The 27,496-nt window shown below is 39.3% G+C and overlaps 1 protein-coding gene across 4 annotated transcripts in view; it reads right to left on the reverse strand.

Moving 5' to 3' along the window:
• VNN1 (vanin 1) overlaps window positions 1-27,281 on the reverse strand; it is a 44,147-nt gene extending 16,866 nt beyond the window's left edge. Inside the window, exons 1-4 of one of the 4 annotated variants that reach the window (XM_040965551.1) lie at window positions 27,237-27,281; window positions 6,533-6,782; window positions 5,149-5,279; window positions 197-389 (exon numbers count right to left, since the gene is read on the reverse strand). In XM_040965551.1, coding sequence (XP_040821485.1) covers window positions 197-389; window positions 5,149-5,279; window positions 6,533-6,745 — 537 coding nt within the window. In that variant the 5' untranslated portion in view covers window positions 6,746-6,782; window positions 27,237-27,281. Of the gene's footprint in view, window positions 1-196; window positions 390-5,148; window positions 5,280-6,532; window positions 8,703-27,236 lie in introns of those variants that run through there. The other 3 variants (XM_040965552.1, XM_040965553.1, XM_040965554.1) reach the window with 3 other exon arrangements.
• Between the last annotated feature and the right edge of the window lie 215 nt (window positions 27,282-27,496).

Genomic DNA, 27,496 nt, shown 5'->3' on the forward strand with positions numbered 1-27,496 from the left:
TATGCCATCGATGAACATCTGAATTGATTCCACCTTACAACTGTTGTGAATGGAGCTATAGATAAACCAGGGGGGGCTGTGCTTTGTTTCTGCTACAATTCTAAAATATGCTCACTAATAATCATAATCATATGCCTTCTTGCATATTTTATTTCATAAGCATCCAGTAGCTTGATTAGTTGCATGTTAACCTTACCTTATGGTAGCGTGCTACGAGTTTTCCCTGAGAATCAAACACCACATTCGTATTGTACTGGTACCAGCCATCAGAAGGACACTGAGGGTCACTGCCATTGCATCGCTTCTTGTCTCCCATATTTGCCACAACATAGATAAAGTTGTCCTTGGCCAGACAGCTGAGTCTTTCTTGCACTGGAGTATGGCCAAATCTGATACACATTTATTCATTAAGAAGGAAAAATTAAATTCAAGTTTAGTTTTTAGTAAAATTTAAGTTCATCACCTGAACCTTTTATTTGATACATTAAAAAATAATAAATTCTAAATAACAGTAGGTAGTAGAGAAAAACAAGGAGAACAAGAGAATTGGGAGGAAGTTCATGGCTTTGGTTGTCGGAACCATTATCCCAGGATAATGTATCAAGTCACTTGCTTTTCCTTCGTAGCATCTATCATAGTTCATAATCATATAAGTATAATCACACATATGTTCATCTATTATCTGCAGCATCCTAAAGGAATTATGAACACACATATCCTCATCACTGAACACGTATTTCAACAGAGTGAATGAAAGCTTCAAATTAGTTTGGTCCTGGGAAGAACAGTGAAAAATGAAGCACCAAGAAGCTATTGCCCTGCCTGGACATCAAATCCACTGGCAAAATCTGATGTAAGTAACTTAGAAAACTGGAGTCAACTCCAAAGCTTTCAATTTCTGGGGGAAATCTTGAAAACTAAATCATAATTGATTTCTGTTCATGTCAGCGCTTAGTTCCTAAGTACATGGAAGCAGGATGGTCTATAAGAACCCTGCCCTCTGGATAGCAGGAATTTGTTTACAAATCATAGAGTGTTGTTTTTGCATACAAAGAAACAAGAAAGTATAGCCACTCAAAGAAAACAAAGACAGAAGCCAATCCTGAAAATGACTGCATGACAAATCTGCTAGACAGAGACTTTGAAATAACTTTCTTAAAAGTACACAAGATGGGATCAGTTCTGTGACACGGTGAGTAAAGCCACTACTTGCTACGGTGGCATCCCATATAGGCATTCCAACTGTTCTGCTTCCAATCCAGCTCCTTGCTAATGTGCTTAGAACAGCAGAGGATGGCCCAAGTACTTGGGTCCCTTACATCCAGTGGGAGAACTGGAAGAGGTTCTTGGCTCATGGCTTCATGCTGTTTATCTCCAGCCATTTTGACAGTTTTGGGACAGTGAACCAGCAGAGAGAAGGCTTCTCTTCTCTTCTCTTCTCTTCTCTTCTCTTCTCTTCTCTTCTCTTCTCTTCTCTTCTCTTCTCTTCTCTTCTCTTCTCTTCTCTTCTCTCCCTTTCAAATTAATTTGTAAATCTTTATTTTTTAAAAAAAGATATTCAAGGCCAGCAGGGTGGCATTTCTGACTAATCCACCACCTGAGCATCAACATCTCATATAGGTGCTGATTCGATACCAGCTGTTCACTTCTAATCCTGCTTATAGACTGGGAAAGCAGTAGAGGATGGCACAAGAACTTGAGCCTCTGTACACATATGGAAGACCTGGAAGAAGCTCCTGACTTCAAGTTTCGGATTGGCCCAGCTCTGCCCACTGTGGCCAACTGGGGAGTAAACAAGTGGGTCAAAGATAGCTCTCTCTAATTCTTTCAAATAAAATAAATACATCTTTTTTAAAAAGATACTCAAGGAAATAAGGGAAGCATGGAGAAAATTTTTTTTTTTTTAATGTATGAGGGCATGGGTGTTTGGCACAGCAGTTAAAATTGTAATCAGAAAAAAATATAACCATGTTAGATTCTTTGAATTCTAATTCTGGTTCTGCTTCCCAATTCTTTTAGCTTCCTGCTAAAGACCTGACAACAGCAGGTGACAAGTCAAGAACTTGGGTTTTTAATATGCACATGAGCAACTGAGTCCCAGGCTCCTGGCTTCCATGACAGAGCACTGAGCATAGATATGAAATAAGAGGTATGACATATCATAGACAGATGAGTTGCCTAGACACAGATGTGTAATTACCTTCTTTCCAATTATGTATTCTCTTCCCACGCTAGAGTATAAACTCCATACAGACAGAAATTTTTAAATGTTTTATTCACTCTATTAATGAGTATGTGTGTTGTGCTCTAGGTTTGGGGCCAAATGTTTGTTTTCTAGGTTCTTGCCTCTTACTTAGAAGCATTTTAAATATAAGCACCAGCACAGCTTAAGGCAAGTGGTACAGTTTATTCAGACACTGAGGAAAACAGACATAAGTGGGCATGCTCAGGACAGTGTACCAAAAACGGAAAGGATAAGGGAGGGAGCTGGCTACCTCTGTCCTAGAGTTCTTCGGCAGGAAGCAAGAAAGCAAGAGTAGGAGGCAGGAGACCAAGAGAGAGCCCATCCCCATCACTGGCTTTTATAGGGACTTGAGAGGGGAGTGGCTACACAATGACACTAGACCACCCACCCTGAGATTCCAGGTGATGATTGGTGAGCATCATTTGACTCACAGGTGGGCAGAAAGGATTACATAGATGGGATAAACGTGGATTCTAAAGTCAAAACACTGCAACCATAACACGTGGACATCATATACCTCCCCACCCCCAAGTTTTTGAATAAAAAAAAGTTTTGAAGCAACAAAATGAAGATATCATTAATTCACTTTTTAAAAATGTGAAGGGATAACCAGGATCTTGAAATACAATAAGTGGGGACTCCTAGCAAGCAGAGGCTCTAGAAAAAGTCATTCAAAAACAAATCAACTTAAAGTTGAACTGACAATAGAATACCCAGTATTTAAGCATAGAAGATTCAACATGGGAGATGGTGAAATAAGAAATAAAGCAATCAAATTTGTATAAAATGAACGATTAAGTTAAGCAACATTGATCTTTGTCAAAATCAGGTTGTTTCTACAATAGTTAGTATGTATGTTTTGTTCCAAAATAGGAATTTTCCATATAACTTTAGCCATAATAAATGTTAAAAGAAATGTATTGGCGCTAGTATTGCAGCATTGCACATTATACTGATGCCTACAATGCTGAAATCCCAAAAGGCATCAGTTTAATCTACTTGCAATCTGGCTCTTCACTGATGTGCCTGGGAAAACAGTAGAGGGTGAACCAGTGCTTGGGCCCCTGAACCCATGTGGTAGATACAGAGGAAGCTTCTGACTCCTGGCTCTTTGTCCTGGCTTCAGTCTGCACCAGTCCTGGCTCTTTCTATCATTTGGGAGGTGAAACAGCAGATGGACAATCTTTCTGTGTCCCTTCTCCACCACCAGAAACCTGCCTATTAAATAAACAGATACATCTTTTAAAAAGAGAAAGAAATGTGCTGACATGCTCCCTTAACCATATAAGATTGGTTTGCTTACATCTGAATGACTAGTGATGATTTAATTTCATTTCATATTTGTTTTGCTCTTGACTTGATCTGAACCATTCACATGTTTCTATAATATTGCCCTCCAAGAACAAGTTCAAAAATTTTTTTATTGTTATTAACATTGTATTATGTGATACAGTTTTATAGGCACTGGGGATTACCCCCCACCCCTCCCATACCCCTTATCCCATGGTGGATTCCTCCACCTTGCTGCATAACCACAGTTCAAGTTCAGTTGAGATTCCTTCCTTGCAAGCATATACCTAGCATAAAGTCCAGTGTCTTATTGTCCAGATAAGTTCAGTGGCCTCTTGGGGAGACCTTCTCTGGTCTGAAGATAGGGCTAACAGAGTAAAGTTCCGGTCAGTTAAAAGCCCCAAAAACAAGTTCAAAATTTTAAAGACTTATTTATCTTATTTGGAAAGAAGTTACAGGGTGAGAGAAAGATGGAAAAGAGAGATAGATCTTAACCTGCAATGCTGCCCCCAATCAATTTAATCCTTAAGGAGTTTAATGTGTTAACCTCATCTTCTATCTTACCAAGGAGAAAGGAGAATTTTTCTTTATGTGGAGCAGGCTTATTACTGAGGAATACAGAGAAAGCTTAGGATGCAATCTGAGCTCAGGATGGTTGGAGTTTTGTCTGTGCGTGCTGCTCTTGCATCACAGCAGAGGAACTCCCAGAAAGCAGCCTACCTGTAGTTTCAACATCTGGGGGAGCATGAGTCACAGGAGACACAAAGATGAAGTGTTCTGGCTTTAAGAGGCTGAAACTGAGCCTGGGTTGTTGTGAGTTGTTTTGCCAGCTCTATACATCTCAAAGGACTTCAGTCCCAGCATATTCTATAATTATTATTGAAAACTACAAGCTTGGGAAGAATTGGATTGTATCAAAACAATCATTATATTTTTCTCTGATTGCCTCATGCCATATCTAACTTATGCATGTGTAAGTGGTTCAGTAAAGAACCCAGTGACACATAGGAAAACAATAGGAATATTAGCAAACATTTGGTATAAACATGTATATTACATGACAGGCACTGAATTTCATATGCATTCAACACTTGTAGCAATCCTCAAAGGTAGCATGTTACATCAACTTTAAGGTAAATAAACTGAGACACAGAAAACATATTGCTTGGTGTTTTATGATATTTCAGTAAGAATGTGAAGTAAAATGATAGCGGTTTTGCAGAGAAAGTAAAATAATTAATCCTAAACTGACATGTGACTCTATTTTGTTATTTATTCACAGAGTTTTCAAGATGAGAGTTTGGGTCTTGTTCTTGCACTTATTCGCCTGTGGCACTAAGCAGGCTCTGCCTGTCCTCTCTCCAAGCCCGTCCTCTCAATAGAAAGATGCCCGCATTGACTGTGGTGACTTTGAGTTCCTTTTGAGTACTGCTTCCTGTAATTTCACGAATCATGTTCGTTTTCCTTAGAGATACATTCACAGTGGATGGAAAACAAACTGTCCTGGAACTTAGAGTTGATGGTGAATGTAAGCAATGACCATCAGGAAAATGTTCTCAAGCAAAATAAGCTGATATTCATGATTCAATTTCTGACAATCCTTTTTTCCTTACCTGTTAGGATTATTACAAGGGATCCAGTTTACTTGAGGGTCTGGGATGTCCTCCAAATATGGATAGAGAGTTGCCCTATTAAAATTCCAACCATAGATACCATCTTCTGGAGTCACAATAATATGTGCACCCTGTTAAATATGTAGCTTAATTAAATACTTTTGAAAAAGGCAAACAATCAAGAGAGACTTCAAAAAGCACTGAGGCACTATAGGGCTAAAAGTCACGGTGGCTTTGTTCTCCCATTTCAATCTTACTCTTTGTTTCCATATTTTGATAATTTATTTCCTTTCCCAAGAGCTTTTCACTTTCCAATTCTACCTTCATTGTTTTTAATGTAACTTTAAATTCTTTGATAAACATTCTTTGACGGAGTTTCCCAGGCCATTCGCGTTCTGTGACCCATTGCAGCTGTTAACTATAAACCTAGTTCATTCCATAGCAGTGCCTGCCTGAACCTTGGCCAGCTGCTATGCCTGACTTTGTCAGTGTCAGGCTGAGTGAGTACTTAAGTTTCTCTGTTTACTTCTCTAGCCTTCATGAGCTGCAAGCATGAATCCTATTCCTCAGAAGAGGAGTCCACACACTGAGAGCCTACACGATGCTGGGTTTGCAGGTGGTTTCTAAGCTAACTTGGGCAGCTTTTTATTGGAAAGATATCAGGAAAGTCAATGCAGCTTCAGAGCATAGTCAGACTACGGGTAAAAATGAATATCAGAACCTTGGGAAACTGTTCGAATATTAGCATAAATAAGAAAATATGTATTGAATGATACACGATTCTCAGCACACTTCGTGTATTCCTGGTATATATCTGACCTTTGAATAACTTAGGTGAACCAGTCTGTAAAGTGAATTTTTACATGATTTTCTTTAAACTCAAACTTCATTCGTTCAAGAACTTGCTATGTTCTAACATGTGTAATTTCATTGTGTAATTAAAATGAATTCTAATTTGCTATGCAATTATAATAGTCTTAAGATTACAAATTTATTTTAAAAACCTGCAAACTCTTAATAGCAGAAGTACACAGCAAGGCTACTAATACTGTAAGAGTAACACCACATCTCTGAACCATTTTTTGCTCGGTCCTCCATCTGTAGCAGAAAAGAGGAATAGAGGTATTGAATTTGTAACACGTTCTTGAAATCTGGTGCCTCTTACTGATCATGGCTGTCTTAACTCTGTTCTCACTGCTGAAGAAAGATAGTAGTGGCCTTGCTCAAATACTTTTGCCTGGAATGTAGGGTTCTAATTATAAATTTTTAATTCTTGGCTCTGTTGAAACACACATCAATCCAAAGTATTATTGATTCTGACAATGAGGTTGTCTGCTTGGACCCACCCTTTGTCACGGAAGGGAGCACAGAGGAGAAATGGTACCTGCTTTGCTGCTGAAGCAATCGCTCTTTCCATAACATCCAGATTCCGATTCATTAACCTCAGTGCCTCTTCACGAGACACTGGCTCTAGGGTGGTACTGGGCAGAATCACCGCATGCTCATATACGGCTGCAAGGAAAGTATCCTGGGAGCTGGCTTTCAAGACACAGAGAAGCAAAACGGCCCTGCAAGCCAGCAGCTGAGAAGTAATCATGCTGAAGTCCAACAACTGCTGAAGAACAGAGCCTGTGCTAATATTTATAGAGAGGAAACACGTGGTTGCCAGAACTTAGTACCTTAAAAATAGACTGCGAAAGTGACTTCATGACTTCACATTCTTTTTCAACAAAGGACCTTCCGTTGTTACTGGAAGAATTTGTGATACTCAACTCAGGAAATACCTCGGTACTGGTTTTCTCCAGCTGCCTAGCAAAGTGCCACAAATTGGGGAGACAGAACAACAGAAATGTGTTGTTTGTGGTTCTGGAAATTAGAAGTCTCTGAGGAGGAATCAATGTGGCTGGTTCCTAAAACCTGTTGGGTGGAGGTGAATTCCCAGCTTCTCCCCTTGGCTGGCAAACAGCCACCTTCTCCCTGTATGGCTTCACACAGCATTCCCCTGTATGTGTCTCTATGTCCAAATTTTCCTTTTTATAACAACAGTCATGAGATTTAGTGCCTACCCTCCTCCTTAACTAATTTTAACTGATTTCTCCTTAACTAATTTTCTGAAATGACCCCACACTTTTCCAACCTCATTTTCTGAGGTTCTAGCAGTTAAAACTTCAAGACAGAAATTGTTGGAATTCATGTTTTTGAACCTGAAAACAACAGTGTGTGCAATTTGAACAATATGTAGCTTCAGAATTTTGGAAATGTTATTACTGCTATCATGTGAATATTTAAGTTCCAAATTTTCATCATTGGTTGCCTCAAAATTTGGCAGCCTCAAAATTGGTTGCCTAAAACGGCCCAGGTCCAGGAGAGCTATCTAATTGTTACATAACAAAATTTTAGTGGCTTTAAAATGCGAATATGCATTCTACCTCCCATTTTATGTGTACCAGGAACCTAGGAACAGTTGAGATAGGTCCTTCCAACCTGTGTTCTTAGTCACTGGGCTACAGTCAACTGCTGTCAGGGCTACTGTTATCTAAAAGCTTGACTTTAGGAAGAACTTCCGTTCCAGCCCTAAGCCCCCCTCACTGACTCGCTGACTGTTCCACAGAAACATGAGTTGCTTTTGTGTAGATTGTGCCCTAAGGGAGATCACATACAGTCTGGATTTCCTCAGAGCTGGGAAGCTTGAGAACCTGCCCAAGAGGTAAACAAACCATAGCTTCATAATTTAACCTGGGAAGTGACACCTCATCATTTTGGCTGGATTCTGCACAACCACGCCCCTTCCCCATCCTGCCACTACCTGCAGGATATTAGTTCCAAGACCCTGCCTGTCCTGCTTCTGCAAGCGCACAGATGCTCAAGTCCTTACTGTGGGGCTCAGGGGCAAAGAAGTCACTAAGTGCTACTCAAGATTGAATCTGCTGTAAGAGTAGCTTCCCATGTTGGAGCATTCAAATATTCCCTGACATCTGAATTATCATCAAGCACTTACTTACATATGCATCTAGCTCATGGGGAGCCCATGGCCAGTTTTGAAAGCGTAACCTTACAAGTAAGTCCGTTTGAATGCGTGCAGAACTGTACAGCTGAACAGACTTTGTAGGCCCTGAGAAAACAGAAGCAGACACGACTCTCCAAGAGCTTCATTATGCATTCATACATGATTTTCAAAACGTTTTAGCTTAGCAATTCTCATTTATGAACATTTTCATCTTTATCGATTAAAATAGACGGCATAGCTTGCCGCATAAACATGTACATGCGTACCAGGTAACGTACATTATAGAACAAAACTTGAAATTTCTCTTAAGTGTTTTAAAGTTACCAATTGCTTAGAATTACATCTTGCTCTTCATAACCTGAACAAACCATACCTATTGTTTACTATTATTTAGCTTTAATGGATGCAATAGGTCCTGTGGAAACTAGAAAACAAAGTATCTATGTTTAGAATTATCAAACGTTAAACAAGTAGAGATATCTGTATTTCGCATAGCACTGTGAAACCACCTGTGGGATTTTACACACTCTTGCACTGCAATGGCTGGAGCTGAGCCACTCCAAAGCCTCTTCCGGGTCTCCCACATGGCTGCAGGGTCCTAAGGCTTTGGGCTGTCCTTGACTGCTTTCCCAGGTCACAAGCAGGGAACTGGATGGAGAGCAGAGCCACTGGGATTAGATCCAGTTCCCATATGGCATCCTGGCAATTTCAAAGTAAGGACTGTAGCTACTGGCTACTGCACTGGATCCTTTAACTGCTAAGCTATCACGCCAGACCCCTCCTCTGAAAATTTTCAGATATATACTAGCATTCCTATGTATGCACACTTAAATCTAATGTCAGCATACAGTAGGTATTAACATTCAACACTTAAACAACGTTGTAGTAGCATCTTAAAAAGTATAGACAATTATATATGCAAAGGTTACAAGGTTCATTTCTCAACACGCTTAAGCCTTTAAGTATTTTGTCCCAGCTTTCCTTTTCCATTCTATGACAGCCATAGTTCTGTAGGACAAAATATTCTACAAGCAGTTTTCTGCCTTAATGATCTGCTAATTTTCTTGATTTACATTTTGAAACAATCATGTAAGACTCCAACTTAAGACATTCTCTAAATGAAAGCATACCAAGTTTTAAATACTGTTGCTTTAAGCAATTCTCAACCATTTCTCCAAATTTGTATTTTAACACAACCTGCGTCAAAACTGGGAAGTGACAACTTTTTCAAATTACCTTCCTCTCAATTTGACTGTTGTCTTAAAAGGCTACCTAATAATTTACTAAAGCTAGTTAGCAGGTTTAGTTATCATTAAGATGAAAAAAAACTTAAAAGGAGATGTTAAATTATTGTTGTTCTTCACAAGGAATCAGACTTCAATTCCATTGTTTTAAAGGCAAACATTCAGAAATTATATACATTATGACCAATTTTACTATACATTTTTAAAGAATTTGTTGTTTTCCTGTAAAACAAAATCTCACATACTTCTTTGTAAATAAGAGCACAAATAATGTACAATCTGGACCAATTTCATTATTAGGAAACATTTTGACCAATGCACATAAATACTCTTTTAGTTTAATAGCATATATGATGCAACAAATTTAGCATAATTTTATGATATTGTGAGATTATAATCCAAATTATTTAAAATGGCAATTATATTATCCAAATTTTGTCTCAATCCTTGAGAGTTCCAGGGATCCTACTAGAACTTTCAAAGTCATGAGACTTGATTTCAAACTCTGAAGAATTTAGTAGTATAAATTAGTTAAACAAAAGGTACATTTAACATTTAACTGACCATGTTAATGAATACTGTAGGTTAGACCTGATCAGTGCCATAAGAGGGGTGATTATCATCCTGTAAGGCTTGTAGATGAGGGAAACTCAGTCCCCTAGCATTTTGCCTTTTCAAATAATGGAACTAATGGCCCCGTAGACACAGGTAGCCAATGGCGTAGCCAACTGACCTCTCCAAGGAGCTTTTGAAATTCTACTAGTGAATGGTATTCCTTAACGCTTAGCTGGGGTTTCAAGGAGGAGGCCTTTTCAAAACATAACTCTGTTCCTAAAATCTTAAAAAAGGAGAGAATCATTTGCACCTCCTCTGAGGAGACATTCATGTTAGCTCTCTCTAAAAGCTCTTTTACCTTTCCCCAGACTAGTTGTGATTCCTGGGTTGTACAGGCTCCCAAGGTAGTATTATACAATCTGCCATAGTACAGGGTTGGTAGGCAAGACCCGGAAGACTAGTCTCAGCCCATGGCAAGTTAGGCTCAATTCTGCCTCGGCTTTCTCAAATCTCCTGCATTCCAGGGATATCATGCCCCTGGGTGGTTCCATTCAGGGTTGATATAACTGGAAAGGCCTGGAGCAGCTCCTAGCATCCCACCAGAAGGCTTGCAACCAGGGCTGTGCTCTCTCAACTCCCCTTAAACTGGGGGTGGTTTCCTGCCCTCTGAGCTTCCCATAAGCTCTTGTTGGGGGCGGCTGAGGTAGGCCAGGGACAGTTTTCTGGGCATCAGTTTTGCTCTTCCGTTCCCAAGTATCACAGGCAAATAAATTAACCAATATTACCCAGAGTACCAATCTGACCATGGTCCCTCAGACCTTCACTGCCTGAGCATCTGAGATTTCTAACCCTCAGGACTTCAGCATGTATTTTAGAGCCTTAAGAGCAGGATCATCAATTTCCCCACCATTATTGCCCATGGCTTAAGAAGGACAGTAGAGAGGAGAGTGGCTTTCGGATACCCAGTTGGGCTGTCGGGCCCAGGGGATCCCCTGCAGAGTTTTGGGTAACGCCAAGGTGTTGCCTCTGTCAGAAACCATCATTCCTCAGACAGGTTCACCCCAGAGGCATGCATTCATGATCCTCACTCAAAGCAGAAGATGAGAGCATAGGATAGAAGCCAATGGGGCGCCTAACACCTCCCTTCCTTTACAACCTCTCAGGGGATTCGGTAGTAGCTATGTAATGGCCAGGGAGTCCCCACATTCGTGCACAGCTGTGAGGTGCCAAGGGTCACTTCCGCAGGGTACACTCCCGCTTGAGAGGAGGAATACTGTACCTCAGGTCGCCTTCTTTTCTTTGAGGTCACCTGAAGAGCCACCCCTTCTCCGACAACGTGCTTCTCTTGGAAGATGCTACGCTGAAGCTGTTTGCCAGCCATTCCTCACTTCTCTTTCAAAGCTGCACAGTGGGGGGTCCAAAGGTCCAGCCTTCATGTCCCACACTGGGCACCAGTTCTGCGGGGTCTCCCCCACAGATTCCTCTAGTACCCCGTTGCCAAAGGGGATGAGCCTCCCAGCCCACGAGATACAAACAGACGGACAGGGGTTCGTCTAAGCAGTTCCGATTTATTGGGGAAATTCAATTACTTACGTAGGGTAAGGGATAGCCTCAGGCCAGGAATTTCAGGAATTCCAGGAGGGGAGAAACTAGGAGCCAATTACTAAGAGCAGGACTGCAGAAGCCACCTCCCACAGGCCAGGGCAGGTGAGCAAAATGGCCCTGGCCAGTCAGTCTTTCTCTGAAACAACCCTGTCCTGGTTCACGCCCAGGGCTCTGTCTTTGGCCGCCATCTTGCCCGCCAGTGACCTTGACTGTTAGTCGCCATCTTGCTGACTTAGTGACCTCTTTGCCCCTGAGCCCCACATTTAACTACATAGATGTATGGAAGGATGGACAGATAGATGATAGATGGATACATAGATACATATAACTATAACCAATACACACACACATGCATGCTTTAAATCTTCTCTAACTTACAATTTCTAATTGTTATATTGTGTTGTTTAGGTAAAAATGGCAAGAATAAGACTATGCATGTCAATATCATTTTAAAAATTATTTTCAATCCATGTTAGGTTGTATCTACCATTGCAGAACCAGTTGATACAGAGGGACAGTTATATATTGAAAACAAGTCAGGAAATTGAGCCTATAAAAGCATGTGAATGAGTGAAGGATCGCAGAGTATCACCTAAGAGGTTGCTTACTACAAGGACATTAGAGAGCAAGAAGGAGCAAGAGAGAGGGAAGTTATATAACATAGAAAGAAGTTTGCTGATGTTGATATGGAATTCATTTATTATTATCCATTTCATGTTAAAGCATATTTGATTTTGAATGTTATTCTCATTGCTCAATTTTCAAATAAGTATGACTGATTTTTACACCTATACCTATAATTAACTTTCTTGAGGTTCCTTAGATAACCCTATAGTTACTGTTGCCTGGGCCTCCTGGGTCTTGCAGCAGTACAAGCTCTTTCCAACTGCTTCCTGACTGCCTCTGGACTTGCCTTGCTTAGGGGTGGAGAAACCACAAATTCTGCAAAGTAATGGAATTATTACATAAACATTTATAAGCTCTGGAAAAGAAACAGCTAAAACTGGAATAAGTTAGTGTGAGGTTAAAAAATTACTTCTTTAATTCTCTTTGGTAAAAATGTTAAAGAAAAACCTCCTATTAGGCTTTCAGTCCAACTTCTAAAAAGTTTAGCAGTTGTTTCTCCCATTCTCACAACCAGACAAAACATGAATAACTGAAGACCAACAACTTTTCTTGCAGACATCAAAGAATTGAAAGCAGGGGAAATGCCGCCAACAATGGAGAAGCAGGCAAATTGGAAGACCACCCAAAAGTTCATGGGAAATGCATATCATGAAAAATTACAGGGCCAAAATTTGGAGTCCAAAAAACTCATTCAAGTTTATTTTTTTCCATGAAGTTTTCTGAAGTTCCCTAATACAGAGGATATAAGTTCATTAGCAGCAGAGTCGATCCCTGAAAAATCCTTGTAGGATCAGTTCAACTATAATGAATTTCTAGAAGCTCAATACACAAAACTGTGAAAGTCAAAATTCTTAAAAATAAGCTTTAATGTCTGGAGCTCGGTTTGATTCTCAAGATAAATGAGCAAACCCAGTCAAAATATCCATGTCTTTCCTGTCGAGGAGAGGAAATATCCTTATTTTGAAAAAGTCCTGAGTATCTGTGTATTTCTCATACAAAATCTTCCATTAGAGGAAAATATTTTGCAGCTTAACCTATTGTGAGCCAAGGAAAATTCTACTGTAATGCCTCTATTCTTTTCCTTAAGGAGGATGCCTTTTGCTTAGGGAAGATACACTTGGAAAGGAAGATCAAGCCCTGGGGCTCAAGCCAAATAAGAGATGGAGAGTAAATCATAAGTAGAGTGTGTTTCCCTTGTCCCTATATCATAGTAATCTAACATTTCTGACCTTCCAAGAATGTCCTGGTAGAGAGAAAATCTTCTGACTGAATATCACAGCCCCTGTAGTAGAATAGCATGCACACTCTCTGAATCTGGAACTATAAAGCATCAACAGCCTGCACAGCATGACTTTGCAGAAGTCACTAGAGTCCACCAAACTCCCCATGTGGAACTCTCATCTTCTTTTATGGTAGAAGCTAGGGGAGTTGACTGCAACAACATGACATTGACTTAAAAAAATTCTCAATAAATATTTATTGGCTCCTGCAACAAAACTACATGAGTAGAGAATATTTCTTCTAAGAAAAATGTGATAACCCACTGGCTAGGCAGCGACAGGACCCATGTTAGTGTGGACTTGCTAACAGGGAAGTAATGACTCCAACCCAGACAGCAGAACTCCAAAGCAACTCCGAACGAGATCTGTCCAGTATGCACAAAGAGGAGCAGAAACAGGAAAAACAAGGGAAAGCAAGGACCAAGATGTATAGGCATTTCTTCCTGCATGTTGCTTGGCCAGCTCTGAACCAACCGTGAGAACACATGTAAGCATAGGTGTTAAAACTGGAACTCCAAAATGGACTTTGAATGCAGACATGAGATAGCATCAGGCCCCATTCTCCCAGCAGCCCTCCTTTGTTTAACTCAATGAATTTAGGCACTGATACAGCTGACCCTGCAAGATTCTAACCACCAGACTTATAATCCAACCTTATGGTCAATACTGTCTTAAGGGCTTCATTTAGGGGACTTCCAAGCCTGGTTAGGGGAATTTCCACTCTAGGAAAGAAATTAGAAGCCTACTTGGCCATGATAAACACTTCCTGAAGTATACAGCATTGCTTGGCCAGTTTTGTAACACAGAAAGTTAAACTGCTATTTATGACAATGACATCCCCTGTTAGCACTGATTCAGGTCCCAACTGTTCCACTTCAAATCCAGCTAACTCATCATGTGCCACCCACTGGGGAGATCCTGATGGTATCTTATGTTTCACTTGTTAGTACTTTAAATTTTCTCTTTCCTTTATATTCAAACCTTGTTCTTGTTCTTTTGACTTGGCACTGGGAACAGAGAAAATGTTTGGGCAATAGATGTACAAACATGTTTGACTTAAGATTATAAATTGATCTCTGAGTTGTTATTGAGTATGTATTCTCTATATATTATTACTTTGTGGCTACAATACCATGTGAATTTTCTTATTGTTATTAGATTGATGAAATTATTTACAATGTAAGAATGATTCTTTGTGATAGGACTTAATAAAGCTACTTTTGCAATTAACATTGTTTATTGAGCAAGAGAGTAATGTAACAACAGGAAAATGATAAGTTAACATTAAATTACAGCTATAACTTCATTGTCAAGCCAATTGAAACTAGCCTAAGAAATTTATCTCTTATCTAATCTTGATTGTTTAGGTTTCATCAACAGTTTAGCTTCAGTTGATTTCACGGCACTTGAATGAGTGAATCCATTTTGATTTTAAATCTTACTTTCTGGAGCCAGGTGCAGGAACAGTCCAAAACAGTGACCTCTTGTCATTTTCATCCAACAGCGTGTTATCAGAAAAGCCTGGTGAGTTCTTTCCTCAGCTTAATATAGAAATAAAAACCAGGAACCAGTTGCAGACAGAAAAGTTCGTTTACAAAGGGACCAGGTGAGCAGAGAAAAATGAGGGAGGAGGAAAGCACCTCCAGAAAGAAATCCAGGAGGTGGGGCGCCTCTTGAAAGGAAAGGGAGAGATACCAAAGGTTTGAGGAAGGGTTTTGGGCTTTTAATCCTTCCCTGACCCCTTCTTGTTGGGCAGGAACGTACAGGTAAGATGTTTCCCACTGGTGGTTTCTTAAAATCAGTTAGGAAATGGGTGGGCAATGCATGTGTCACCCACCTAAAGGTATGGCCAAGATCTCAACAGGCCTGGATGTTTGTGCAGCCTAAACTGCCTCTCCACGAAAATAATTTTTTCATATTTCACCAGTGGACTCCATTCTGCTACATCAGAAATACTATTTGAATCAATGGAAGACTTCACTCTCTAAAGATGAAGTTAGATAAGGAAGATATAATATGGGATTTGATTCAAGTTCCTCTGGTATAAATAATGATAAATGAAAGGGTAAGATGAGGAAACAAAGGAAGAAGGAAAAGTCAGAGGTCAAATAAAACTAAAAATATCAATATTAAAAGATAAGGAACACAACAGCTTCAAGAGGGACAGTTCAGTTACTTTATAAGAAAGAACTAATAAATGATGCTCAAATTTAACTTTAATATTGCCTCTAGTAAAGAAAGCAGAAGTCAGCTTACTTAAGAGTGCATGAGGTGAAGAGTGATGAGGAAGTTGGGGTCATGGTAGTGTGTAACACTGCCTCCAGATGACTGTCCACTCACAGAAAGAAGTCTAGAAGGAACCAATGTGAGGTCCTATGAGGCGAGATGCCCATGGCCCACACAAAGAGAAAAACATGGGACATAGGCTGTTGCAATCCTAAGATCCACATGCTCTAACCTGGAGACAGATTCCAGGGTGTGGGAATGAGGAGATGTTCTCATCTTCCGCTGCCTAGATATCTGTCTTTCTGGTTCTGGAATAAGCTGTAAAAGATCATGGCGAGAGATAAACACCTAGGGAAAATGTAGGAAAGCAATTGTCAAAACTCTCGGGAAATAAGAGATGTTTTCAAATTCAGCCATCCTCAACCTAAACATTCTGGAGAACCTGCCTGTACTTACAAGTATCTTAATAGAGTTAATTAGTGACAAAGCAGAAAACACACTCAGAGAGCTGGAGTAAATGGAGCAAAGGTAACTGGGGGAAAGATAACAGTGAGGCCTCCACAAAGAAAGCTCCAGCCTAGTACAGCTTGCCTCAAACTCCTGAAAGGGAGATTGGTTGGGTAGATTTTAGAATAATTTCAGAACAAACAAGATATGGTCTGAATATAATGATTCATTTCTCTTTGATTTTTTTTAATTTCTAAGTAAGTAGACCACAGACATCAAATATGCAATAATAAAAAGATAACAGTGTAGTGGACTAGGTCAGGACCTAATATGTATTTAGTTATGCCAGATTATTGCCTCTCACTTACAAAAATATTTTAAGCATAGGCACTGACTGACACTGCTTAACAATATGCTATGGTTTATTCAGATGGTGAATGAGAGTGGGCAAGTAAGGGAAAGGAGATGGAGAGAGAGGCTGCTACCTTCCAGCCTCCTAGTCCATGAGTCCTTCTGCAGAGATCAAGAAAAAGTAAGCCGCTCCTCAGCATGAGCTTTTAAGGGACTTGAAAGGGAAGCCCCTCAGGTCCCAGGTTATGATAGGTGTCATTTGACTCACAGGTGGGCAGAAAGAATTCTATAGGAGAGGGAAGTGTGCCTTCCAAACTCATGACGCTGAACCAGCTTCCTGCCTAAGATCATAACAATTAGACAATCTTCATTAGCTAAAACTTCGTCCATACTGTGTTAATAAATGATCTGTTCTTTTTTAAAGAGTTATTTATTTATTCAAAAGACAGTTACAGATGGCAGGGTGAGAAATCAGCTATCTGTAGATTCACTCCACAAATAACAGCAATAGGTGGGTCTGAGTCAGGCCAAAGTCAGAAGCCACAGGCTTCTTCTTGGTCTCCCACATGGATACAAAAGTCTAATTACAAGAGCTACCCTCCCAGGCCATTAGCAGATGATCTGAAATGGAAGATCCTGAGCATGTACTGGCACCTATGAGATGCTTAATGTTGTAAGCAGTGAGTTTATCTACTATGCCAAAATGTTGATTTCCTCTTATTTCACTCTCTGTGCCTTAATTGACTACAATAAAAAAAAAAAAAACCTTCTGTATATTCAAGCTTTACCCTGTAAATTTACAAATGTTGCATATTAAGATGATCCTGGGAGAGATAAGGTATTAGTTCACCCTATTATGGTTGCTGAGAATTCCTGTGATCTATCATCTGCAAGCTGGGAATCCAGAGAAGCCAATGATGTGGCTCAAAAGTGCCAACTGCAGTCCAGGTCTGAAGAACCCAGAATTGGGAACACTGAAAGCGAGAGAAACTCCATCACAACTCATATACTCAGATAAAGGACAAACGCAACATTGGTATATTGCCTGCTCTATTAAGGCCCGCAAGAAACTGGGCAATGCCTACTCACATTAGGGAGCACCATCTGCTTTACTCAGTATGTTAGTTCTGTTGCTAATATCCCCAGGAACAGAAATACAGAAACGCTTAGAAATATTTAACCATTTACATGGTTGTATGTCAGCTCAGTCAAGTTGACGTAAAAATGAACATCACAGAACCCAGATGGTGGAATAGGATAGGGACACATTTAAACAATGAAGAAATCTTAGCCAGTATGAAGTAGAGAGGGCACATTCCACGAAATAAGAGAACAGCAGAGGGGTAGCTGGAGACTGACAAACACAGGAAAGCAATGAAAACAACGGTGTGGTGTTGCGGTGACTGACATCCCAGTGGCATTCAGTGAATGGTGATATGAACTCCTCCAGCAGACAGAACTCCACAACCAACAACCATGTGGGAAGAGATTTTCATTGTGAGCTCGGGAGGTAAACCCAGACAAAAAACTGCCTGTCCTGCTGGTCTGTTTGATTTGACAAGGAGCAGATACAGAGCGGCAGATACCTGAAAGGCAGTGCAGGAACAAGGTGGATTTCACAGACCACTCCAACACCTAGAACCGAATTGGCAGCCATTTTGTTTAAGGAGGCAAAGGCAAGAGAAAGGACTGAGCATACAGAGTTGGGCATGAGTTCATTTCTGACTCAGCAAACTGCAACAATGTGGAATCCGATAAGTTCCACACAAGACAGGTCCAGGTAGTCCCCAGACCTGACAGCAGATCAAGAACTCTAGCGATGGCATATCAGGTGCCATTTTGTACACTGTGGCAAACATTTTAGGACTGCAGGGATGACAGTGAGCTGCACATGTGCTGAGATCATGAGAAATCACTGAGCTCAGTGCATTACACTGGTCCCACAGGAAAATCATACTGACGTTGGCAACTAATGACTCAAAACAGGTTCAGGTGGCCCTCAGACCTAATGGCCAACGGGTTCCTGCAAGATTACCACCAACAACTTAGCTATACAGGACACCTGGTTTCTCCCTAATCCTGGCACATGCTCCGATCAGAAGTGAAAGAAACATTGTAGAGACAACAGTGCAGCCTCAGCACAGTGTCACAGGAGGTGGAGAGTGCTGAGCCAGGAGCTGGAGCTACTGAGACCATGATGGAAATCTAACATAAGAACCCAGACATGGGACTTGCTGGAGGAAGTGGAACATGTGACTGCAAACAAAGAGCCATGTGCCAATGGCAAAAAGTAAAAACGAACTGTAGACGTGTGGGTGGCACAGCTTAGAAACCTGCCTCAAGCAGAAGAATATCATAACTAGAAGTACAAGGACCAAGAGCAAAAGAGACAAAGGCACAATGAATGTGACTGAAGTCCTCTGCAAAAGAGCAAAAGCCTTTGCAACCTCAGAGTTAACTGAAGAATATGTCGAAAAAACAGGGGATACAGAATTCAAAACACTTATTATAAAGCTTCCTATCAAGAACAAGAAGTACAAGCAGGCAGTCAAGCAATTTAAGGAATATGTCACACTGGAAATGAATCAAACAGAAGCTGATACATCAGAAATGATGAAGACACTAGAGAAAATTGAAAGTACAGTGGAGAGTTTCCTAAATAGACTCAAACAAACAGAAGAAAGTATTTCAGAATTGGAAGACATGTCCTGTCATCGGGGGAAAGCAAATAAAAAGCTGGAAGCAGAGCTGAACCAGGCTAAAAAAGTATTCAAGAATTGAAAGACACTATTAAGAGGTCAAATATAAGAGTTATGGGAGTCCCAGAAGGTGCAGAAAAAGATGCTGGGATTAAAGGTGTATTCAATGAAATAATAAGGGAAAATTTCCCTAATCTGGAGAAAGAACTGGGAAACAACATTCAGGAGAGACACAGAACTCCCAACAGGCTTGACCAAAAGCGATCTTCACCATGACGCATGATCATCAAGCTCTCTTCAACTGAATGTAAAGAAAAGATCCTCAAATGTGCACGTGAAAACAACTGACCTACAAAGGAATGCCAATTAAACTCACAGGAGACCTCTCACAGGAAACTACAGGCAAGAAGAGAATGGAGTGACATATTCCAGATTCTAAAAGAAAGAAAAAGTGCCAGCCCAAGATAATGCACCCAGCAAAGGTTTCTTTGTCTTTGAAAATGAAATGAAATTCTTGCACAGTAAAGAAAAGCTAAAAGAATTTGCGTCTTTCAAACGTGCCCTACAAATGATACTTCAAGATGTTCTCTTGACAGACAAGAGAAATAGCACCCACAAAACCAAAGGCAAATGGGAAGAACGTGCCAGTGGGAAATAGCAACAGAAGACTAAATCAATGAACAACGCATTGTTGAATGACAGGACCAAAATACCGCCCATTCATATTAACCCTGAGTGTAAATGGCTTAATCTCAATCAAATGTTACAGATTAGTAGACTGGATTAAAAAACCGAAACCCATCTATTTGTTGCCTACAGGAGACACATTTCACCAACAAAACTATATCTTTTGTTGTTGTTGTTGTTGTTAGTTTCAACTCTTCAGAACATTTTTTTCTGAATAAATTCTTCAATGATTCATAGATCAGACAGTAGCATTATTTTCTGCAAGAAGGTTCTTGATTTTCCATTCTTCATCTACACATTAGTCATTTAGTAGCATGTTATTTAACTACTTGGTGTTGTTTCTTTTTTCTTCTTGATGTTGATTTTGTTTGTGGCTTTTCATTTAACGGAGTGTATAGTAACTGGGTGATCGAGAATAACATATGCAGATGTGAGGATGTAATGTGTTATGCACCTCTACTTCCAGACAAAGATGGACTCCCAATGAAACTGTTTACTATATGATGGACTCTCTGCCATTGTCCATGCCCACAATAATGGATATATGACTGTGTATGACACTTTAGTAATGATATAGGGAAATCGGAAGTGGGGGGACTTGGGGAGGGGATAAGGGAAATCCCAGGAGACTATGAAACTCTATCACAAAATAATAATGATAACAATGATAATAATAAAAGATTTTTTAAATGAGCATCACATGATGAAAGCAACATTTGCAGCCATCAAGGCAGTTAACTCAAGAAGACAATGCTAGCCTTTCATTCTATTTAAACATTTTTCCATTCTGCATATACATATATATTCTTAAACACAGAGATCTATGAGATGAATACAAGTCTCATAAACAAGTCTGTGTAATACCAAACATGTAAAGTGAAAAACTTGTACATATACTCCCTCGTCATAATTCTTTTCTATTAATTCTATTTGACAGACTAAATATGTTTTAGAGATTTGTTTTGGCTCCGACTGGTCCAAGGCCAATGGTCCACATCTGGTAATAGCCTTCCAAAGGGGTGCAGGGCATGATTTGAGGAAAAATAGGAAACCCATGTGTGTTCCACTCTCTCTCATCTTATAAAACCACTCCTTTTTTGGACATTCCACTTTTATGATCTTATGTCATTCTGGTGACCTTTAAAGGGTTCTGTCTGTGAATACCACATACAGATTAAAGTCCCAATTTTCGTAGTTAAAAAAAGAAGTATTTATTTGAGAGGTCAAGATATAAAGACAGGTCAATTCATTTCAGTCCCCACAGGCCAACGATGACTAAGATTGGGCCCGCCACTGGAAATTCAAACCAGGTTTCCCACATGGATGGCACGAGCACAATGACTTCAGCCTAAACCACTGTCTCCCAGGGTCTGCATTAACAGGAAGCAGGAAGTCTAAAGCCAGAACTTAGAATTGAACTAAGGGATTCTACTATGCAGCATATTCACCTTAATTGCTAAGCTCATTACCCATCCCAAATTTCTATCCTCTTACTATCTACTAGAGGAGATGCACTTTCAGACAGGACAAATTGTATTCAAAGGTTCAGACTGTATTCAATCTATAGTATATTCACAGCTTTTTCAATCTTCTTAACTTTATTGTTTCATAAACTTATGAATTTTTTCCTCTCTAGGCATTAATAGACATTTTCATCCATCTCTTTCCCAAACCAGTGATAAAAGAGCTGGATGACGGGACTGCTTGTAACTTCCCAGGTCCCTGGCCTAATCGTTGTTCCTAAACACTCTACTAGACAGGGCCATAACTGGGACAGGCAAATGAACTCCACATCTGCTTCTCATGCCCAGCTCTTAAAACCTGACTGAAGTAGACAACAGAGGTTAACACTGAGCTCGGTTTGCAGACCTGAAGTTTTCCCTGGCAATATCCCTCCTGAAATAACACAATGCAACAGCAAACATAGAAAGCTTGGTGTGAAAAGGTAGAGAGGTTCATGTTTCAAGTGTAGGTGGTGGAAATTTGGGATATAGTATAGTCAATAAATCTGTTAGTGAGGCAAATAAATAAAATGATGTACTTTAAAAATCCCCAAAATTCATGAAACCCAATGTAAAAGACTGATCATTGCTACTATTTTAACAACTTTTTACAACACTGATTCAAATCCAGCTCTGTACTAATGCATTTGGGAAAACAAATGAAGATGGCCCAGGTGCTTGAATCGCTACTACCATATGGGAGACTGGATGAAACTCATAGTTCCTACATATGGCCTGGTCCAACCACATTAAGACTAATTTTAGCCCTCCAGTGACCTAGTTGATTTGTGTTTGGAATTCTTCCAGGGGATCAATGGATAACAAGGCAGGTAAGACCTTAAATTAACTCGGACAGAGACCATAAACTAAATCATTTTAACATCTTAACAAGAAGATATATTTCAGTATTACTCAGGGATATTTGGGGGAAATTCATTAGATCTGGTCTTGATCCTTTAAGACAACTTTCACTTCTCTATAACACTTTTCTTTCACATAATATTGAGAGAATCATGTTTGTCTCATTTACTCACAAGAATGATGTTCTTATGACTGGCTGGAGCCAAATGGAATGGAGTCTCTGAGAGTAGACTGCAATGTGCTGCACCAGGCAGTACTGTAAAGAATGCTGTAAATCTGAAACATCCACCACCACAGAAAAACTGTTGAATAAATAAAAATCCAACACTTCCCAAGACAGTGTCAAAAGTCACAAATCTGAGGAAATCAAATTGGATTGTACGTGCAATAGATTGTACTGATAAACAAAAAACAAAGGAGCAAGAAAGTAAAAATACCAAAATCAATGTGATTAATAACATCTTTTGTCCTATGAGAGTTGAGAGTATTGTCTAAAATCATTGTACATAAATTGACATAAATCATGCTGATTATATTACTGCCTGTGAGGGTTTTTTTTTTTTTAGTTTGACATTAATTTTTAAAGACCTTCATTTTTTTCAACAAGAAATGAAATAATATTTACAAATAATATTTAAAATACAACTCCTTCTTAAGAAGCCTTAGTTTGAAATCTCAGGTCTTACAATGTTGCTTGTTTTCCATTGTATTTACTTAAGTTTCAGCAACACCATCTGTGCGACATCTAACACTTTCTCTTATCTCCCCTTGCTTACTCCTGCTTAAACTCAGAGTCAAACATCATGTCTGTGTTATATTGGTAACGACTGTCAGGGGATCACTGATGGTCATTGACAATGCAGGGCTTCTTGCGTCTGATATTTAGCCCAGCATAGAATTGTCCTTGGCGAGACAGCTGAGTCATTCTTGTACTGTTTAGTAGCCAAACCAAATTAGACATTGCTTCAAATTTACTGAATTTACTGATTCATGAAATGTCAAAGTGAGACCTAATTTTCCCATTGTACAACACCTTCGGATCAAGAATCAACAGAATAGATTAAAAAATTCTTGAGCTGGAACTATATCATTTAAAAAAAATGTGTTGTGTCATAGTACCATGTCTGCAGCCATCTTGAAATGAAGCTTAGGCTAGCCCATTTTCAAATTACTTTAGTTATTAGACCCAATGCTAAATCTTGTTATTTACTTCATTCATATGTGTATTTCTAAATACTAATATATCATAATTATGTAAAAATTTCACATGTGGGGTAAACCCTGGGCCTAGTAGTTGAAATGTTGATTAGGTCACCCATATTCCACATTGAATTATCTGGGTTTAATTCTTGGCTCTGGCTCTTGGCTAATTTATTTCTTCCTGTTAACATGCGCCTTGGAAAGCAGCAGTGGCAGATCAGGTAGTTGAGCTCCTAATCCATGTGGAGACCTGGATTGAATTTTTGCCTATTGGCCCACACCCAGCCATTGTGCACTGGTCCACACCCAGCCATTGTGCACTGGTCCACACCCAGCCATTGTGTACCTTTGGGAAATGAGCCAGTAAGTGGAATCTCCCTTATCTTCTCTCTCTCTCTCTGTCTCTCTTTCTTTCCCAAATTAATTTAAAATAAATTGGAATTCATATATGATGTAGTGCTCATCTTTGCTAAAATTAAGTATTTGAATGGCCACACTGCAGACTGTAGGACAAGACAGAAGAGATAAGAAAAGGGGAAAACAGAGCTCTTAATAAGTTCTTCTAGGAAGGAAAATGAAAGATTTGCAATTTATCAGACTCTTCAAATAGGAAGAACCTTGTCCATAATTCTAAGTGTAATCACAAATTTGCTCATAAGAGCTATGGTTCGAAACAAAAAAACTTCAGTTGGCCCCATTTGGATCATCTTCTGTGGGGAATAAATGCAGCATTTAGTGGGATGTTTAACAAAGCAGTAAAAAGGGCCTGGCACAGTAGCCTAGCGGCTAAATCCTTGACTTGCACACCCTGAGATACCATATGAGCACAAGTTCACATCCTGGCTACTCCACTTCCCATTATCTGCTTGTGATTTGGGAAAGCAGTCCCTGCACCCATAGGGAGACTCAGAAGAAGCTCCTGGCTCCTGGCTTTAGATCAGCTCAGCTCCAGCCATTGCAGCCATTTGAGGAGTGAACCAGCTGACAGAAGATCTTTCTCTCTGTCTCTCCCTCTCTCTGTGTATATCTGCCATTCCAATAAAAATAAACTAATTTTTTAAAAATGTTTTTAAAAAATAATCAGTAAAGAAAAAATGAACTTTCAATTGTGTTAGAAGTTTCCTCAATTGTGAACTGTAACATAAAGGCTTCTTTTCTGTTTCAGAGGTCTCTCATGAGAAATCTTGATGTAGATACAGATTATAACGTTTCTTTTCAAAGTGATGCCAAGCCAAATCACAGATCAAAGAAAGTTACAAGGAAGGAGATTTCAACAGAAAATAAGCTTTAAAAAAATTTTAGCAAACAGACCACTAGGTGAGGGCAGTACATTCAGACACACCATTTATGCATTTAGCATGGCATACAGCTTTGCTTTAGTTCCAGTTAATCTGAATGCCATGTATGAAATAGTTTCTATTCATATTTACAGTCCATATTCTGTCCACATTTAAAATGTAAGCAGTGACACATACTACATAAAGTGGAGGTCTTAGTACAGCTTGTTTTCCAATTAGTGCTCAATAAACTTAAAACACGGATTTTATAATTACAAGAAAGCATCTAAAGGATGTGATCATTCTATTGCATTTTGAGACATGCAGGGTCATTCCATGATCTCTTAGCTCCTCTGCAACTGGTGTGAGCTAATCTTTGAATGACGAGGACAGAATAATGACCTGTAGGTTCAGATTTTCTCTTTTGTTCAGAAAAAGCAGAGAAATGCTATCAATATTAGTATTCACTGAAGCATGTAAGCATGGGCCTTATAATGCTGCAGATTTGAGTCTAGGTTTCTGTTCTTCTGATTCAACTTTCTGCTAACTTATCCTAGAAGGCCACAGATCATGTCCCAAATGCTTGGGACTCTGTGGCTCACTGGGGAGGCTTAGCTGGAGTTCCCAGGCTGCTAGCTGAGGTCTGGCCCTGCCCTGGCTATCTATTGCAAGCTTTTGGGGAATAAATTAGCCAATTGACGATATCTCTCTCATGCCCCCCCCCGCCTCCCCTTTCTCTCTTTCTCTCTTCCTTTCCTATCTGTAACACCCTATTTCAAATTTTAAAATAAGGGTTCTTTAGTGTCTCTAATTAATTTTCATTAGAAAAAAGTACCCAAGGACACATCCAACATGTTATCATTCTGAAAGATAATATTTTAAAACATAAGAATGATCATGTGATTTTGTATCATCTTTTTCAGGAATAAATGTTACCAATGAAGAAACTGTGGATTATTTTTCTGTATTACCATTATGTCAAATACTTGTTTTCTCTCTTTTGTTATACACAGCTGAAAACTTCCCACTTGCGTGAGGATCTGCAAGACCCTATAAAAGTGAAATTTCATCAGCCACTTATCTTCCCAATTTATCTAAAGTATCACATCCTCAAAACTTTTTCACTCACAAAAGTCAGCTTTTTAAGTCTACTTAAAGAGTATAATTTAGTATAAATCTATAAAATTACAGCATCTATTTAGAAAGAGCCTCATAAGTAAATAGGTGTTGAATCATAGTTCTAGGATTTCTGCAAACACAGTTAACAGTCAGAAAATATTTTTCCAAAGGTTAAAGTTTTCAGTTGAGGCTTGATTCACATTAGAAAAATTGGTATATTTTAATACTGAACTTAACTTTTCAGTTAATTCCAAGCTGTTAAATTAATTAAAGTTTTTTTTATGTGACACTTGTAGTTCTAAACAGGTGTATGTATACTTAAAATTAGCAAATGAAGTAGCTTTTCAAGGCACTATTTCACCATTTGAAGAAATTACATATAAACTATTTTTAAAACCAACTATACCTAATCTATTATATAGACCTTTCTTTTTTTTTTGTATCTTCTTTAAGAAAATTGTATCTTGATCATAGCATTAATAATTATTCTGAAATCTCTCAAGCTATAAAAACACAGAGACGTTCAGGCCCAGCTCCTTCTTTTAGAAAAACAATAGCAATAGCAAACATTGGAGGGAGCACTGCACTGCCTCATGTATATTATTTCTTTGACACTCCGATTTTCTCTGTAAGGGAAGTAGGAGAAGGAATTTATTTCTACATTTTGTAAAGGAGCAGAAGTGTCGAGCAAGTAAAACACCCCACATTTCTGTGCTAACAAGTGGTAAAATGTGGTCTCAACAACAGTTCTTTCCTTCTCAAGCCCTCTTTAATTTCTGTTCACTTTATTGATTGCATTGTAAATGATGGTGACAGTGAGGCTGTTTAGGAACATCCACTTAGTCATATCTTTGTTCATCTTACAAAGAGGGTAGGTAGTCCTAGATGAAAAATCTTGTAATTTGAAACACAGATCCCAGATATCACAACTTTGTCTTTTGTTGAAACGCAATTGTTACAAATATTGTGTAAACACATACTATTTTTTAGAGAAAACTGCAAGAAATCAAGCAGGCTTATCTCAAGTTATTTACCAGATACAAGACATATGCCATATTTTATACTTCACAAAGCATTAGAAACATTTAACCCCCGTGCTATCAAGGGGTTATTTCTCAGCAAATTATTCGTAAACTTTGTGATTTTGCTGTTGATCTATCGTATCACAACTTTTTGTTAAAAAATCTAAGGATAGTCACATGATGTTAATACTGTACTTATTCAGGAACTCCAGTTCGCTTCAGGGTCTGGAATATCCCCCAAGTAGAGGTAAATGCTCTCCCTGGTGAAAACCCAACCATAGATTACATCTTCTAAAAGCCACAATGATATACTCTCCGTGCTCCACAGAAGTGGGAACAAAATAATTGCTCATAAGTTCCAAAATTCCCACGTTCTTACCTAACTGAGCAAGTCTCTTTCACAGTACCACAGCCAGGATGAAAAGGGCAAGATCTGCTTAGCTGCCAGCCTAGCTACTTTCTTCAAAATGTCTTGTTTTTATTCACCAGAAGAAATGGGTGTTTCCGTTCTGAAACAGGTGTTTCCGTTCTGTTTGGCAGCACCACAGCATGTTTACACAATGCGTTACTGAGAGTTTCCTCTGCACAAAACACTCAGGACAAATAACTTAGAGTTTGTTAGATTACTATGTCTTACAC

This window comes from Ochotona curzoniae, unplaced genomic scaffold, assembly GCF_017591425.1.
Source record: "Ochotona curzoniae isolate NIBS_2020 unplaced genomic scaffold, NIBS_Ocur_1.0 scaffold_3890, whole genome shotgun sequence".
NCBI lineage: Eukaryota > Metazoa > Chordata > Mammalia > Lagomorpha > Ochotonidae > Ochotona > Ochotona curzoniae.